This window comes from Maniola hyperantus, chromosome 15, assembly GCF_902806685.2.
Source record: "Maniola hyperantus chromosome 15, iAphHyp1.2, whole genome shotgun sequence".
In the NCBI taxonomy this organism is placed as follows: domain Eukaryota; kingdom Metazoa; phylum Arthropoda; class Insecta; order Lepidoptera; family Nymphalidae; genus Maniola; species Maniola hyperantus.
This window is the reverse complement of record NC_048550.1, coordinates 4,698,421-4,717,295: the sequence shown is the minus strand read 5'-3', so window position 1 is coordinate 4,717,295 and position 18,875 is coordinate 4,698,421. Positions and strand designations below refer to the sequence as shown.

Sequence of the window (18,875 nt, the reverse complement as noted above, 5' to 3'; positions counted from 1 at the left end):
ATATTTACTTGAACTATATTAACGCTAAGTTTAATGTGTATTTGTACATTTCTAATTATAGAGTAATTAGAACTTTCATTAAGTTAAAATAAATGTATTAGAATTGAGGTACTTGCATTGCATTAAAAATCATTTACGTTTTACTCATAAAATGCAAATTGACTTGTTTTGTTGTTCTATACTTGTGAGGTTAGTTTTCTAGAACAATATTAGAGCGACGCTTACCAAAATATAATGCTTATAGCCGCCTACATACATGTATACGCACAGTTTATCATCATACCATCAATTTTGGGTAACTGGGACTTAATCCATTGAAATATTCAAACAATGAAAAAAAACTATTAGGTATATTATGTAATACGACAGTATCAGGGGGCACGGCAGTGCCCCCGCCAAGACGAGCCAAACTAAAGGACGGGGCACTACGTACCTTTTCCCGAAGCGTTTCGTCGTATTTTCGAGCAGTTAGATTTTACACTATCAAACAATAGTTTAAAGTCCCAAATAAATAAACAGATATGCGTGATTTAGGAATAATATATTGTAACATATACATGACTCTATGGTGAACACACGCAAGAAACAAGTACCTAATAGGTAGGTAAAAAAATAAGATGTGATCTTTTCTCGAACGCTATATAAGTCCTCTAATTCTTATTACTTCTTACAAAAAGACCTACCATGTACATATTTCTGTAGTATGTATTTAACTAGAACATTATGGGAATAACCACGGAACAGACTGTTCTTTCTGTTCCGTGGGAATAACAGTGTTAACGAAAGAAATGCTGTAAAACATTTTCGAAATCTCGTATCTATGGCAAAACTTTAGTTTGCATAAGCATATAAATATAATATGTATGCCACTGTTTTACCACGTTATATGCTTTTATATAATTTTTCAATATTTATTTAAAGAACTTAGTCGCTCTGTAAAGGTTACATAATTTATATTAAGTATATTTCGTTCCGTATTAATCTTATTGTACTTAAGAAAAGGTCTATTAGATGTTTAATCCGTTCCAAATTCCCTAAAAACATATTAACTCCACCAGTAAGAACCAACATCTTAAAACAATATAACAATTAAAAATCCTTTGCCTCATAGACTCATTCCAGACACACTCCATCAATATATTATAGAAGACATCCTCCACCACATCACAATGTGAACAGTTTAGTGAGGGAGCCTCACTCGTTAAACAGGCGAATTAATTAAATAGTTTAATTGAATGTGTCCTGATTCTAAAAACGATGAGTTCGAATAACATTAGGTATCGAATTTCAGCCTAATAGTTACGGAATATAGAGTGACGCATCACAATTTACAGCTTGATTTGCACGAACCATTTTAGTGATATAACGCATTTAAGTAGGTACAGTAATTTTAATAAAAACGCCGATACAGCCTGAATTAATACATAAGAGTGTGTAATGGTTCTGTACATTTCGTTAAATTTACCTATGCGTTGTTTTTTTAATACCTCATTTTATTAGGCAAGCCACAAGACACATTGTTTATTTAAATAATTCTTGTATTTTCTGTGTTTTAATTGTAGATGCCTTTGTAATTAATTGATGTAATTGGCCCGCGGCCGTCCTAATTGATGATTAAATTAATGATGATTAATGATTCAGTAGGAAGATACTATATCATCCCTGAGAGAAAGTTGCAATCTCTAATCATATTAAAGCTTAGTTAACGATCATGTAACAAAAATAAATAGGCTTTTTTTAAATACTTAGATACCTTTTTTTTTGTTAACGGGGGGAAATCTTCTAAAGATACCCGACGGTCTGGGAAAGACATCGGGCTATGTAGGATTTCTACCTACTAAAACTACCTCGGTGGCCACCCTCAGCGCTTATTAGGAGGCTCCGAGATTTCTCATTAGATACCTAGATTATTTCCAGGTCATTAGTCTACTACCTACAGTGCACGTGTCACTAGTAGTGCACTATATGTATATCACAAGAAGTAACTTTTTTACACGCGAAATGACTTTGCCATAGGTCTATTTTAAAATATTTGAAGATCTTTTTCGTAGGTAGATATTCCGAGTTATTAAGGAGCGTGAAATTCACTCGAGCATGACCAGGTACCCACTATCTATTCATGGCAAAATGCGCACTATTATTAATTGAATAATTGGCCTAAGTGGCAACGCCTTGTTTTTGTAATTAAAACAGTGTAATTAAGTCTGTTACCATGCGCGCGAGATTTGCTTTTATATTCTTGTGTCTCGGCAGTCAACACTTACTCGGAAGTTTTCATTATTTGATAACAAGTTAGCGCATGAGTCTCACTTGCTATATTCGTCGCCTCAAGTGACGATGCAGTCTAAGATGAAAGCTGGGTAACCTGGAAAGGCAGTGACTGTTTATTAACACATGAAATTTATTTGATTTCCACACGGCATCGTATCGATTCGCTTGGCGGCTAAAGCCTCCGACCAGACCAAACCTTAGCTATAATAGTATGATTTCGAAAATCCAATATGAGATTTCTTACTTAGGTAGGTACACATACTTAAGATCACAGTACTAAGTACTAACTATAGCGTTTGGGTCGTCGTTCCTAGATAAAGTTTGTTTTTGTAGCTATGTTGTAGCTGTAAGGAATTTGAACCCGCATGTTTGTAATGACAGAAATTACGTGTTGAAAGGTCACGCTGAAACTGTGGCACAATGACACGGGCACGAGGCGAGCGACGTGTGCGGTGCGGCGGACATCGGGGGCAGAGCGGTTCCCGCCAAAACGAGCGCAGGCTGTGGCGCGAAGTGTCGCGATTGGCCGGGGAGGGCGCGCGGCGGCGCGGGCGGCGCAAGGCCGCCGGTTTTCCCGCCAACAATGCCTAATGGTGCATTTGTCAAGGTAAGTTCGTTCACCGCCGACGCCGGCGCCGCGCCCGCTCCTCAGACAATCGCTCAGTCGGTGCGCGCCAAACGAAGGTCGACGGAAGGCAACACTGCTACACCCGCTCGCTCCGAACTCCGAAGACACTCATTATCACACACTCTTTATTGCAGGTGAAGTTATTTCTGTTTTTTTCATGTAACATTTTTGCTATTTATATAAATACAATACTTTCATAAATATTTAACTCGTTTAAAATTTAACAAGGCTGTATTACGTATAAGGTATGTGTAATATTTTGATTGATTATTTTATTTCTATGATATTATCTTAGTTGTAATCTTAATGCAGTACCTAATATAAAGAAGTTAAGAAAATTTAATTATGTAATCGGTTAGTAAGTACCTAATCGGTAAATAATAATAATTTACGAACCGAAATTTTAGACGTAATCATTTCTTTCTTGTATTAGGTAACTACCTACTACTTGTTATTGTATAGGTACTGCGAATAATTTCTAATCTAAATGCGATCTTTAAACGAAACTATAGGCACCACAGCTATTTACCAGTCATTTGTGTAATAGTAGGTACATTACAGTAGATATATGTATATAACTTTGTATTGTTTGGTACATTATTTTGAACGAATTAACGAGAAATTGCTTGAAAAAGTACCACAAAAAGAACAAAATCATGCTACAGAAGAATTAGAAGTAAAGAAGCAGCACAGAAGTATGAAGAAAGAAGCCAAGTATCAAGTGCTACGCCCGGACGAACTTCCCATGTTCGGCCGACTAACACGGGTCGGTGGGATCTTCGTCCGTTTGTATCGCTTATACGTGTAACCAACGAATGCTTGCAGAACTACTATCTTGAAAAAAGGCCTTTACCTTCATCTAGAAGAAGAACATTCGATTATTACAAAACTTCCATAGAAGAAATAAAACAGTAACGGAAACCTATTTCACATACCTAAATCACATATTTCTTATTGCCTTTATTTCAACAATTAAGTAGGTAGTTATTTAATCTTCAATTAAGTAGGAATTAGGACAATTGCACTAATTAATTACATACAATGAAAATATAAATGGCATGTAAAGTCTTGTAAAATTGTAAGCAAATGTACCTGTAATGTTTTTATTTTCTAATAAAGAATCTATTCATTGATTTACCATTATTGCCTACTTACCTATGACGCTGCTGTCCCTCCGTCCATCCATCCATCCGTCGGTCTGTCCGTCTGTATGTCAGTAAACTGCATCTCGTGAACCTCCACCTCAAATGGCCCCACCAACAATAAGAAATTCAAAATGACCACCATGAAAATTAAAATAAAAAAATATTTATCACAATTTTATTTCACCACTTTGTCGGCGTGATTAATATTTATACCCATGCCAAATTACAGATTTCTAGCACTGAGGACGGACGGACGGTCAGACGGACATGGCGAAACTATAAGGGTTCCTTGTTTACTACGGAACTCTAAAAAGTGTTATTTCTTGTACAATGGTACGGAACCCTTCGTGTGCGGGTCCGAAAAAATGCATGTAAACTTGGAAACGAATTGTTTTTATTGTTATTCGTTATATTGTATTTAAATGATTACAACTATTAATAATAATAGCTGACTGTGAACGCTTGGATAGCAATAATATTTTTGCGTGCTAATTTGTTTCATATTTTGTTAATTTAAGGTTTTTAGTTAATGCTTGTTCTACTTATTTTTGTTCTAATATCATGTTCCATTATTTTCTCTACATATTCATTGGCAGGAAAGAACTGTGATCTCCCAAAATATCTCGCATACCATAATATATTAATATGTAACCTTTAGCTAAGGCCTAAAACCTATAAGTTTTGCTACCTATCTACCTATATGTATATTTTGGTCCAAGATCCCAGTGTCGCCAGACGTTACTTATTTTCTGAGAAACAAAATAAAGACTATCACATGCGTAAAAGAGACGCTGAACAAGACAGTTTCAGCTGTTCTAATATGAGTAAGTTTAAATCACAATTAGATTCGTGGTTAAAATTATGTATTAAAAAAATTATTGACGTAAAATACACTGTTTATTTTTTCGTCCGAATAAATACTTAAATACTTTACTACCAATAGAGTTTCATTAACATCTATTATATCTCCCTGTATCTTTATGTGGTAGCGCGCTCTTGGGAAGGCCTATGCCCAGCAGCGGACGCAAACAGGCTGATTGATTGATTGATTGATATCTCCCTAAGTCACAGTTTATAATTTACAGCTAACTATCTAGTTAAGCTAGCCGTGATAATCTAGTGGTTACGAAGTCCGCCTTCTGTTCAGGAGGTCGGGGGTTCGATCCCGGGCACGCACCTCTAACTTATCGGAATGTGCGTTTTAAGAAATTAAATAGTGACATTTAATTTCTTAAAACGCACATTCGCTTTAACGGTGAAGGAAAACATCGTGAGGAAACCTGCATGCCTGAGAGTTCTGCATAATGTTCTCAAAGGTGTGTGAAGTCTGCCAATCCGTACTTGGCCAGCGTGGAGGACTATGGCCAAACCCCTCTAATACTGAGAGAAGATCCGTGCTCTGTGAGCCGATTATGGGTTGTTCATGATGATGATGACCTAGTTAAGTTATTATATAATAGAAAAATCTATGTATGTTACGCGGCAGAAAGTAATGTACATCGACCTTTAGGAGATAGCAGATTTGTAGAGCATTGTCTCTGTCATTGAGACCGACAAAACGTCATATAGGTATGAGTGACAGAGACAACGCTTTACAAAGCCGAAATGTCATTCTAATGGCCGATGTACATTACTTTCTGTCGCGTACTGTATATATACCATCCACGGAAAGAAGTGTAGCGCTCACGCTTTTTAGCTCTGTCATTGTTTGGGATTACGTAACAGAAAGAGCCGTTTACTTATTTACTAACTTGTTGCCATGATAGAGTATATAGCTGTCTGCTGTTATTACCGACCGTGAGTTTTTACTAACATAACTGAAAACATTTACTTGTATAAAATCACGTTGAAAACTCAGATTTTTACGCTGTTACCCGATTTTCTGCAGTGCGAACGTAAAGTCAACAAAAACATTTATGAGATTCGTCCACGATTCGTCACATACGATCTGTCAAACATTCCCATGTTTAATGTTTTTGATGCAAACTCACGGTGAAGCATTATTCATCATCCATTGGTAGGTACTTACTCTCTCTCGATGCGCTTGCCACAAGATTAACGGAGAATGTACAATTGTACATACTTACCTATAGGTACAAAAATTGCGCTTAGAAGATACCTATCGCGTCTTCATCCGGTTTTTCCATACGGGAGGGGGGTAAGTAGATTCATTATATAATAAACAGGAAAAATGTAAATTCTCTCGGAGACTTACTAATGTTCCATTCTGAGAGGAGACCCGTTTTCAGTAGGCGCGGCGATAGATCGGGATGATCATGATGATGATAATGAATATAGCTGGATTAGGGAAACTGAAAACTGCGGTGTGGCGACTAAAATCCGTTAAAATCTTTTAAAAATTAGGTAGGTATATCTACTAACTTACTTCTGACAAGGAATGCACTTTGATTAATCCCCTAGGTAAGTACACCTAATACTTACTCAGAATAAAGTTATGCCTGTTTTTAGGTACGGTTCCGTACCCGTACCTAATAAGGTAGATTTGAAATTTTCAATGAGAATGTAGGTATTTTTAGAATTATTAAAAAGTAGATGATGCCCGCGACTTCGTCCGCGTGGATTTTACTTTTTAAAAATCCTGTGGGAACTCTTCAATTTTCCGGGATAAAAAGAAGCCTATGTACTTCCCCGGGATGTTAAGCTATCTCAGTATCAAATTTCGTCAAAATCGGTTGCACGGTTGAGCCGTGAAAAGCTAGCAGACAGACAGACACACTTTCGCATTTATAATATTAAGTATGGATAGTATGGAATATGGATTAATTTTGAATTGCTGCCATGTAAATTAAAAAGTAAGTACATAATATCGTACGATGTATAGAACCCTTCGTGTGGGAGTCCGACTCGCACTTGACCGGTTCATTGATAAGGAGAAAGGAATAGATATAATTCAGTTAAGATAAGGTAGGTGGGCATTTGGCATTATCATTCATAGCCATGAGTCACTAGCTGTTGTTTTGAAACAATCCATGACGTATAAATTACCATAAATTGGAAGGTGTTTGCTACGCTGACAAGTTACAGTTTTATAATTAAGTAGTTTACTTACTTCCAGAATAACTTCAATGCGAATAATATACCTACAGTAGGAAATATTCTACATCGACGTTCAGAATGAGATTTCGGGTTTGTAGAGCGTTGTCTCTCTTACTCATACCTATATGTGACGTTTTGTCGGTCTCAACGACAGAGACAACGCTCTACGAAGCCACTATCTCTTTCTAAAGATCGATGTACATACATACAATATTTTCTGCCGCGTTACTTTACCATAGAAAAGAAAGAAAAACGTTTATTTACTAAAGACGCATGCACGACGCGGATAGCAAAATTCGGCAGTATCGGTTTTTTGCAGGACGGATCCTACAAACGGGATGCTTTGAACGCTAGTAAGTATGTATTGAAATATTATGTTCGCAACTAAACGGGATCCTGCAAAAACCGTTCCTGCACAGAAAATGATGTCGCTGTGGGAGCGAGCCGTAACTTGCATAGATATAATAGCTGGTAGGTACCTACACTGTGTCCAACACGGCTCTTAGAAGTTACTAATATACCAATATACCTATAGGAAATATTTAAAGACGTTAAAAAAGCGAAGCGCCCGTAGTATCTTCAGTTTGGCGTGTTTTATACAGTTCTTCGTAACCGATATAGCTCAACGGGTTGCGAAGCTGAAGTTGCAATGGGCAGGGCACATAGTTCGTACAACCGATAGACGCAGAGTAGGAAGACCCCCACTAGGTGGACGGACGACATCAGATGAGTCGCAGGGAGCCGCTGGATTCAGGCGGCGCAAGATCGTGGCGTGTGGAAGTCATAGTTCTTTGTACTACAATCATCAACGCGAACGCGCGGGTTAGTACGACGTCCTGCCGTGCAGTTTCCTGCGCGCTTGGTTTTGTCTATCCGTAATCCTGGTTTGTTGGCAAGAGAAGTATTGGTCCATACTGGTTCATCATCATCATCAACCAATCGCCGGCTAACTAGTCACCACGGACTTCTGAGCACGGGTCAGAATGGTTTGGCATTGGCAGACTTCACTAACCTTTGACAACTTTGAGAACATTATTATTCTCTCAAGCATGCAGGTTTCCTCACGATGTTTTCCTTCACCGTTAAAGAAACTGATACAGTGATATTATGAGCCAGATGAACTAATTGAAATAATTATAATTATCGCCTGGGCTGGGTAATAATATTACCTGAATGATCAAAGTGGAATAAAAACACCTTTTTTATTATCACCTCAGTTAAGATTAATTTAAAACTTTTAGAAAACCTTAAAATTGACGTTCAAATATACCTTGCTACTAAAACTACGAAATTCTTGGAAAACACATAAAGTAATTACTTACCTATAGGTATCTGTGCTTACCTAGGTATAAAATAAGAATCACTCTCTACACTGTCACTCTTTACTCTTTACTTAGGTGATAATTCCAAGGCGATTTCATTCCACTTTGATGGTTGGCATCACTCCGATGCTTAAAATGGAATATATTCCGACAAGATGGCTCATAAATCTTGCAAGAGGACCCGATCCTCGGTCGAATTAATACCTATAAAACTATATTTTTTATCAGGTGAGCTGATTCGTCAACTGCGGCTATAGCTAATCCTACCATAAAGCAGCTGAAGTTCTGGGTGGTTCTGGCTTGATGCTGTTTTAAAGCTAATAAGAGGGAAGGGCCTATGCTCGCTACAGATAAAGATTGCAGTTTTATATAGTAGGTACAAAAAACCGACCAAGTGCGAGTCAGGCTCGCGCAATGAGGGTTCCGTACTACAGTCGTATTTTTTCGATATTTTGCACGATAATTCAAAAACTATGATGCATAAAAATAAATAAAAATCTGTTTTAGAATGCACAGGTGAAGACCTTTCATATGATACTCCACTTGATATAGTCACTCACATCGAAAGTTGAAAATACTAATTATTAGTTCATGACCACAATTTAATTTTTTTTGTGTGATCTAACCCTAAATTCACGGTTTTCAGATTTTACCCCAAATGTCAGCTATAAGATCTACCTACCTGCCAAATTTCATGATTCTAGGTCAACGGGAAGTACCCTGTAGGTTTCTTGACGGACAGACAGACAGACAACAAAGTGATCCTATAAGGGTTCCGTTTTTCCTTTTGAGGTACGGAACCCTAAAAATTTACACTACATTACATATTGTAGACATTGAAGAGTTGAGGGCCAAGAAAAACAATATTTTTAAACAAATCAATATTATTTTATAATAATTTATCAGTACATCCACATTGAATGCCTTATTCTCCATAAAATAAACAAAAGTCTTCGACATCGAGTAACTAAACATAGGGAGTAAGATACGATCTATTTACAATAATTAGGTGGTTTCTAAACACAAAATAAAACATTGAACGTAACAAAATCAGTGCAACAATAAAATAATAAAATATACATTTTTTTAAAGATAGTGATTCAACGTGGTAAAGTTACAGTTACTCTAAAGATATAATTAAACATTTGTTAGTTATACACTTTTGTTACAAAATTATCTATTGGCCTTCACATCACAGGGCGAAGCGATCTCGAAGGACCAGTCAAGCTCGCAGACCACAAGCGCCGACAGAAAACCACCTCTGTAAGGCCGCGTCCGCACTGACAGAATAGTATAATGCTCAAAGGCTGAGGGTGCAAATAAACTCCAGTACCCGTGTCGTGCTGAATCGCAACGCTCTCTGGCAGCGATCACCCAATCAGAATGCGCCTAGAACGTCAACATCAGCCCAATGTGTCTACACTGAATTCGCGCGCCACTGTTTCGTGCTTCTGCAACAGTGCCAAATTCCAGTGCATACAATGCACTGGTTCTATCACTTCTATTCGTATTCCTTGCTGATACGCAGGCATCATCTCAGCAGTTGCAGATGTGACAAGTGGAGCGCGAATATAGTGGATATGCAGCTTGAAACCTTGCCCAGAAAGGGCGAGTTCAATATTCGCGTTAGTGAGCATGTAACTTCCATTACATTTCGTATAGTTCTAAAATTGGCGTATTTCACGCTCTAAGGGGCCTGCGCATCGATGGACTACGGAGGACAAAAATGGAACAAAAGAGAACAGAGCACACACGATGAACTAATAATACGGCGAAACACCGAAATAAAATATGAAAGACGTTTGTCCCTCGTCTACGCAAGCCCTTACTAGTTGAGTTCTCGATTTGAAGATTTGATTCGCCCTATCTTAACAAGGTCTAAGTACAATACAATGTGGAACTGTCCGTAAGTTCTGATACCTAACGTACATTGTAGCTTTTGATCATCGGTCTTGTCTTATGCACCCTACCCTACTTTAGTAAACAATATAAAAAGGTAAGTATAATAAAGGTAATAAGATTAAATTTTAAACAAAACCTAATAATCATGAAACCGTAGAGCAAACCCAATAAGCTACGAGTATTGCTACAAAGAAATCTCTCATTTTAATAGTATTGCAACAGTATCAAAAGCTACACAAATTATTCCTAATTGCGTATACCAAGTAATTACCAGTGCGTACGACGAATAAATCATAACATAATAATAAGTGTAGAAACATACTTATAACAATAAATTAACATGGCAGATTCTACGCGGCGTTTGTTTAGTCCAATCAAAGAAATAACACTACTTTCCATGGCCGAACCGTGCCACTATAGAACCCCAAAAACAGTCGCAGCATCGGGTTTTCGTAGTCCAGTGACCAGTCACTCATTGAAATCAACAAACTGTTCAATTCGGTTCGCATGTTATAAGTATGTTACTGTCTTTATTATGCTTCGTTAATGGCATGAAGTGCCGTATCTCTGTTTTTATAATACTTTATAACTAAATCTCGCAATCAAAAGCAATGGTTTCATTAACCTTTTTCGAAAATGAACAAAATAGGGTTCCTTTTTCCCAAAATGAAATTTTTAAATAACCAAAATATGCTCTACCTCTGAGTCTTTTAGGATAGTATCAGTCACTTAATAGAGCGCACTTTACACAGACTTAAGTTTCAGTTAAAACGAGACAAAACAGAGATTTATGACGAGATTTATAAACGAGACAGATTTATGCCAGCGATGTAACACTGTCTCCTTTTAACAGTATCTAAAGTTTGAGCAAAGTCAAAGTGTGCTCTTTACATCTCGGCCTAAGACGGCACCGCTACAGAGCGCTTTTGACATCGAAGTTCGTTGTCGAAAAACGTTAAAAACGGAAACAATAAATACGCCATCTTGTCTCCATAGACAACATTTCAATGACGTCATTCGCCGCTAAATAGCGACCGATGTGACGAGATCGCTATCCTATGCAACTAGAGAAAATTAACGAAAAATAATTCTAAAATAATCAAAATAATTATAAGAGCTGATTGATACGGCACTAAGGAGTGCCAGGTGTCGTGCCACACCTACGTCGTTTCTTAGACTAGAAAAATGCAAAATATTCGAAGTAATCCGTCTGCCAACCCTATAAACCAAGAGTCAACGTCGCTCACACCGCGCGAATTTATACAAGTGATATGTTCTAGCTTCCGAAAGCGAAGTATTGCATCAGCTGCGGTCCGGCGATCGGCGATACAATCCTACTTAACTATAACGATGAACACACTATCAAGTATTCCATTACACTCTCGGCAAGAACGCACAAAGACAGGCACAATGGGGATCCACAGGTAAATCTGATCTCAGAGGGCGCCACAAGATGTCCAGCTAATGTCATTGACATTAGCCGGACCTCTTGTGACGCCCAAATCAACATTGTTTGTTTGCTAGCTTTGCTAAAAATTGTTGCTATCGATACAACATACGATTTGTTTCGTGAATTATTTAAAGATGATACCTGAAAGCTCATACAATAATTAAAATTATGGCGTTTGACAGCTCTATACTGAGCTGCCGGTTCCAAAGATGATATCTCTATAACCGGTTGGGCCAGTTCACTAATGCTCCACCTGTCGGGATAAATTAGCAGTGTGCATCCCCATTCACAAACCTATGGCAGAAGTCGTTACCCCTGACTTACGCCACAATGCTACTGCTCCTATTAGCGCGTCATCTACAGAAAAACCGTCATGTGTTGTCATTCAGAATCAGAACAAAACAATGTTTATTCGAGTCGAACTCTTTGCTGTGGTAGTATGTGAGTGCTGACCTTAGCCGAAGAAATCAGTCCCTAGTATCTATATAAAATTAATATTTTTGCAGAAGAATTTCAAAAAGCAAAAAGTGGTATAAAAGTTTAGGAATTCTTTCTTTCTGTCTAGCTAGTGTATTCTCGACGAGAGTGTAAAGGTAACTCTCGATAAGAATAAGAGGCCAATGAATACTTCAAATTAATTATTATCAATCATCGAATACATTTTAATGTGAATTTCTATTTACAGCCAAAGAGTCAAAAATACTGAGTCACATCAATGAAACTTTCTATGTATTCGAATCACATGGAATCTGAAGTCAACTCTTAGACTACATCGTCACCTAAAATACACAATTCAACAAGGGGATATTTATTTCGCCACCTATAAATCGTGCGATTGGAAATTTACAAAAGCTCGCACGACAATATTACGTAATAAATTTTTATATTTATTTATTTATTAAACTCAAGACAGTCGTTAGGCCTTAAGATTAAAAATGTACAAGTTATTTATTATGGCAGATATAACAACAAATTTATATTTATCGATAGGATACTGACACTTTGAAGCTTGATTTCGGGGCAAGCGACCGCGACACGAGACTCGCGACTTGACAGTTTTGTATAGAAATATTCGGCAACGTAATACAAAAACAAATATTGTCATAAGTCATAACACAACCATTGTACCTACTCGTAATTTTTTAAATATACATTTGTTGAAGACAACTATTTTTTTATTTTCCTATACCTATACCCTACGAATAACAATATCTAAAGAAATGTAACTCTCATACAATTGACGACTTTAAAGGAACCATAACGCATTGAGAATTTTCGTCGCTTCAACGTCATGTTGGCATCGGTGGTATATTTTCGAATGATTTTGATAAGCTCCGCCTACCGCGGTACGTTCTGCGTGGTGCCATTATTGAGCTTGATTTACATTTCCTTAGATACTAGATTTCGTAGCCTATACCTAACCTTTATCTAGTCTATAGAAACAAATTTGCCAAATCTACCATATTTGTGTGATGACATCTTTGTTTCCGTTGTGATAGATGGAATTCGGTATGACTGTCACTACGCGTCTCTATACAACGACGTTACGCGTCGCAGTTGAATGTCCAAAATCTAGCTTTATAGACCCCAAGTATACATTTTCAAGTTGTTAAACCGTAAACGTGACAGCGGAGTTACGTAAATGAACTGGAGATGTCTAATGACGACGTTTGTCCGGGCTAGGATCTTTAGCAGATTTCCACCGCAATATGACGTAAGTAATATTATTATCCTAAATGGATTATTACAAAATCCCGTGGGAGCTTTTTAATATTTCGAGATAAAATTAACCATGCTCGCCTTCGGGATGTATCTGTACCAAATTCCGTCAAAGTCGGTAACGCCGGCCGTGAAAATAATAGATATATAAGAAAAGAACACTTTCGTATTTTGGAATGGATATTGACTTAGGTATATATTACTAGATGATGCCCGCGACTTCGTACGCGTGGATTTAGGTTTTTCAAAAATCCAGTGGGAACTCTTTGATAAAAAGTACCCTTGATGTCCTTCCCCGGGATGTAAGCTAACTCTGTAGCAAATTTCATCAAAATCGGTTAAACTATTGGGCCATGAAAAGCTAACTGAGAGACAGACAGACAGACACACTTTCGCATTTATAATATTACTACGGAGATTTGTATGGATTAGGCTATTGCCAAATCTGTGTGAACTATTGGACTAAATTATCTATACTTTTATACTAATATACTAATAATATTATAAGAGGTAATATCGTTAAGTTTGTTTGTAGGGGGTAATCTCTGGAACTACTGAACCGATTTTAAAAATTCTTTCACCAATAGAGAGCTACATTCTTCCTGAGTGACATAGGCTATATTATATACACGCGGGCGAAGCCGCGGGGATCAGCTAGTTATCTATAAAAGGGGCTACCTCAAATAATAATCGTGTTCCATGAAGTTTTCAAAATTAGTGTGATATTGGACATCAATATACTAAGGAAAAAGAGTTGTAGCCAGCAAAAGTTCGGACTTTGCAATGACCCGTCTAGGGTGCGCGGAATTTCGTTAGATTTAGTCGTGTTCGTTTGCTTTTTGTACGCATATACACGATTTGCACATACACAAATAAACAAAAGACAATCTTTTTGTGGTAAATTTGTATGAAACCGCACGAAGCTACTATGACATTAGTAGGTGTGACGTCAAACTGCTGTATCGCTATCTCTGTCTAATCAGAAATATTTAAATGTTTGTAACTTTTTTGTTATTTGATCGATTTAATTAGTTTTTTCAGTTTACGTCATTATTTTTATTCTAGTTTATAATAAAGTAATAAAAAAATTGGAGTCAAATACCCAATTGACGCGCAAATTGGCGATGCATGCACATGTATGAATGGCACACGTGCACACAAGAAAAAGCAAACGAACAAATTTTGTCTCTAGCCTGAATGACAGATGTGCGCACACGTCACGTTAGTCAACTTGAAAACTTTCATTAAGGCCTCAGAAACAGCTCTAGTATCTTACATGCTTCAACAACGCACCGACCACCGCGACGCCGCTGATGCCTGGCGGCGAATGGTCACAGTAGCTATTTCATACACATTCTATATTAAGGCTGAAATCTATAGAGCGCACTTTGACTTTGCTCAGACTTAAGATTCAGTTAGAACGAGGCAGATTTATGCAAGCGATATAATGGTGTCTCGTTCTAACAGTGTCTTAAGTCAAAGCAAAGTGGTCTGTATAAATTTCAGCCTAAGAGAAGTAACCTTAGCGCGCTTCCCAGTGCTTTCCATACAAACGTAGTTTAGTCCTCATTTGAATATTAAAAATCGAAACAAGTTTATTTATAATTTAAAAAAATGTCGATTCTGTTGATACTTCTCTAAATTATATCTCAAGTATTTGCTTCTTTTACTTTTGAATATTGTTAAAAAAGGACGGAAAACGAATTTTAGACTGTAAACCCTACAAGTTTGATCACTTTAAACACAAAGTTAACGGTGCAATCAATTTACTGTGTTGTGATTTGTGACTATTGTACGTGTCTCCATATAAAATGTATGACTTCAATCGCACAGTAATTAGTATGCAACATAACATTAATTTACACGTAATAAAAATAGGCTTGTCTGACCTATATTCTAATAAAACTGGTAAGAAAAAGACGCAAATACAGTAAATGAAGTTTAGAAAGTGGCATCTGAATCGTCAAGTTTACAGAAGAGTAGTGAGCAAAAGTTTGAACTTTATTCGTCCACGAGCGTCGGCGGCGTCGGCGTCGCGGGCGGGCGTCGGGGTTACGCGTACCCGGGCGGGTCCCACGTGGCCGTCCATCAAGAGATGTAGGGCAGCAGGAGATAGTACAGGCAGGCGAACAGGACGGGGACGGCTAGCGCTACCGCGTGGGTCAGGTCTAGTCGAAGAGGTTTGCGTTGGAGTGTCGCGAGTTGAGCCGCGAGCCGGGCTCGCTCCGCGCAAACCTCGGCCCACCTCTCCTTGGCCCGCACTAGCTCCTCCTCCAGAGCGTGCAAGCTGCCATTCTGCATGGTCACCTGGAGCCGCTCGTCGTCATCGAGGCGCACGTATTCGGTGATAAAGCTCTCCGTGTTGGGAGTGTGCTCGATGTCCTTGTCGCTGTCGTCTTTGTTGATCTCGGTGGCGACGGAGTCGGTCTCCTCGTCGTCTTCGTCGTAGTCGAGACGGAACATTTCGTCGATTTCGGCGGATATCTGCTTCGCGTCGATGTTTTCGTCGTCTCGGCTGATCTCCTCGGTGTCGACGGCCTTGTCGGCGGTGGTCCTCGGTCGGTCCGCGGCGGCTTGCAAGCGCTGTATCTGCTGGTCGCGCGCGAGCACGTCGGCGCGCAGCTTGCCCACGACGGCGGTGAGGTCGTCGATGTCGGCGCGCGTCGGCCGGAACGCGAGCTCGGCCTGCATGTCGGCGGCGCTGGTCGCTAGCCGCTGGATCTCGGCGAGGTTGGCTTCGCCGGCCACGGCCGTCCGCGAGAGTTGCTCCTGTAACAAGCAAAATAGATTAATCAGCTAAAAAACTATTCCGAACGAATGTAAGACTGATTTGACTATTTAAAAGCACCAAGGATACGGGAAAGACACTTTAGAATCTTCGTACTCTGGTGTTCTACATGAACGCTTTCATACTGCAGCAGCCTGTGCCCTGAGCTCATCCTCCTCGCAACTGTATATATAATATTATCCGTCTGAATTTGCATGCTGTAGCCGCCTATATTGGAATTGTATAATAAGCTGGCTTCTAGGATTTAAATAATGTATTTCTTTTTGTGAAATTCTGTTGGTGCTTCAATAAAATAAGAATAAAATAAAAGTGTTCGCACCTGCAGCTCCGCGATGCGCGCTCGGTACGCCGCAGCGTCGTCGGCAGAGGCTGGGGCAGCCGGCGCCCGGGGCTCCTCCTGCGCGGCGAGCAGCTCGTCGCGCACGCCGCGCAGCTGCTCGTTCTCCGCAGCGGACGCCGCGAGTCGCTCTCGCAACACTTTGATCTCCTCGTTGAGTCCCGCCATCACGCGCAACACGTTCGCGTATTCGACGCCTGCTTTGCTCTGAAATAATGCAACATAATAAAATTGATTGTAACTCTAGTCCTACCAAATTTAAATGATTAAAAAGCCATAACAATTACACTTATTAACCAGATAAGTCTTTTATTTTTACCTTACCTGCCCATAGTATGCGACAGCTCGAGATGGCAATCGAGGAGGGCAAAGGAGCAGAACGCCCCGCACACCCGCACAGCCCCCACTAAACCAGTGCGGGCGAGCGCGGGTGACGTGCGGGTCTGCGGGGCGTCCACCCGCCTCATCATTCTCACTCGTTCACTGCTAGAGCATGCTCGAACAATTTACCACTATGTAGATCACTAACGATATTATAAATGCCAGTGTGTTTGTTTGTTGGTTTATTGGTTTGTCCTTCAATCACAATGCAACAGAACAAAGGATTGACCTAACTTTTGCATGGATTTACTTGAAGACATAGGCTACTTTTTATCCTGGATAATCAAACAGTTTCCACAGGATTTTTAGTATCAAAATCCACTCGGACTAAGTCGCAGGCATCAGCTCGTAATAAATGAATGGATAACACTTACAGGAGAGTCATCCTTAAAGTCAGCTTCAGTGTACGTAGAGTTGGCATTATTATCTGGACACAGATCGCCGTCCAACGGGCTCAAAGATTCCATATTTTCGTGGCCTGCATCTAAAACCAAAAAATAACATAATGGTACTGATTCTGAGCACTACTAAATTTAGAGTATTTGCATCCTGTTGTTACTAATGTAATATGACACAGTTTGACAATTTTAAATTTAATTTAGAGACGTCAAACCACCTGACTTTAGCTGCCAGTCGCGAGCCTACTGTTTAAATTTATAGAGTACACTGAAATTAAGTCTTTAAATGAAAAATTCATGCTCCGTCCCTTTTTAGCAATATTGAAAAGAAAAGAATGCAGATACTCTAAATTTAGTTTAGAGAAAAACAACAGAATCGGCGCCATCATTTCATTATCATGCCTAATATAGGTACTGATTCTAGATGCAGCTAAATTTTTGAATAATCACATCTTTGTCTTCCCAATGTAATAAGAAAATGACAGACAAACTTAGTTTAAAACTGTCAAACCTCGTGACTTTAAGTGCCAGTCTTGAGCATAGTGTTTAAATTTCTAGAGTAGCACTATTTATAGTATTTATTCGTTTTCCGTTCTTTCAGCAATACTAAGAAGAAAAGTGTAAACCCTAAAAAAAATTATTTATCACAATTTTATTTCACCACTTTGTCGGCGTGATTTATATTTATACCCATGCCAAATTACAGATTTCTAGCACTAATAGTCTCTTGAGATTAACCGAGGACGGGCGAACGGACAGACGAACGGACATGGCGAAACTTTAAGGGTTCCTCGTCTACTACGGAACCCTAAAAAGCTTATCTCCAAATTGATAAAACAGAGTCTGAATTGAAAACCTGTTGTTTATATCAGTTAATTACCGTGGTTGAGTCGCGAATTCTTCTCGTCGTCAGTACAGAGGTTTTCGTCGGTCTTTTCGCCGCTGCCACTAACGCCGCCTTCCTCCGCTTGCTGCTTTTCTGTAACATTTAAATACATACTAATGTATAAAGATCAAAGGATAAACTGACTAACTGACTGACGCATTAACGTAGAGATACTCGAGCTTTGGAAGTTTTCTTTATAACGGTAAATAATGGATTTAAAAAAAAACAGCAGAGCTGGAATTGTCTGATCAGTAATTTATAAATGCCAAAATATGTCTATTATGTAATATCTCACACGGGTTTACTCATGTGTTTAGTCTTAACCGCGATGCGTGCGCGAACTGACTCCCTTTGAAACAGACAGACAGACAGACAGACAGACAACAAAGTGTTCCTATAAGGGTTCCGTTTTTCCTTTTGAGGTACGGAACCCTAAAAAGGACCCCGGATGGGTTCGAAACTAGTCGGGCTAACGTCGACTTAACACGTGAGTAAAGCCGTGTGAGATATTATATATAATGGAAATCACTCACGATAGTTTAAACGTTAAAGTATGTCTATGTTCCATTTTCACAACTCAACGCCTGATAC

At 38.9% G+C, this 18,875-nt stretch overlaps 1 protein-coding gene and 1 long non-coding RNA gene across 3 annotated transcripts in view; one reads left to right on the top strand and one right to left on the bottom strand.

The window, feature by feature from the left end:
• Nucleotides 1–4,984, top strand: part of LOC138403309 (uncharacterized) — a 29,570-nt gene extending 24,586 nt beyond the window's left edge. Inside the window, exon 3 of the long non-coding RNA XR_011237593.1 lies at nucleotides 2,670–4,984. This is a non-coding gene — a long non-coding RNA (uncharacterized lncRNA). The remainder of the gene's footprint in view (nucleotides 1–2,669) is intronic.
• Nucleotides 4,985–9,480: 4,496 nt separating this feature from the next.
• Slmap (Sarcolemma associated protein) overlaps nucleotides 9,481–18,875 on the bottom strand; it is a 30,468-nt gene continuing 21,073 nt past the window's right edge. For both annotated transcript variants that reach the window (XM_034975930.2, XM_069503681.1), the window contains exons 11-14: nucleotides 18,279–18,377; nucleotides 17,375–17,484; nucleotides 16,602–16,826; nucleotides 9,481–16,263 (exon numbers count right to left, since the gene is read on the bottom strand). In XM_034975930.2, the coding sequence (XP_034831821.1) occupies nucleotides 15,583–16,263; nucleotides 16,602–16,826; nucleotides 17,375–17,484; nucleotides 18,279–18,377 (1,115 nt within the window). In that variant the 3' untranslated portion in view covers nucleotides 9,481–15,582. The remainder of the gene's footprint in view (nucleotides 16,264–16,601; nucleotides 16,827–17,374; nucleotides 17,485–18,278; nucleotides 18,378–18,875) is intronic.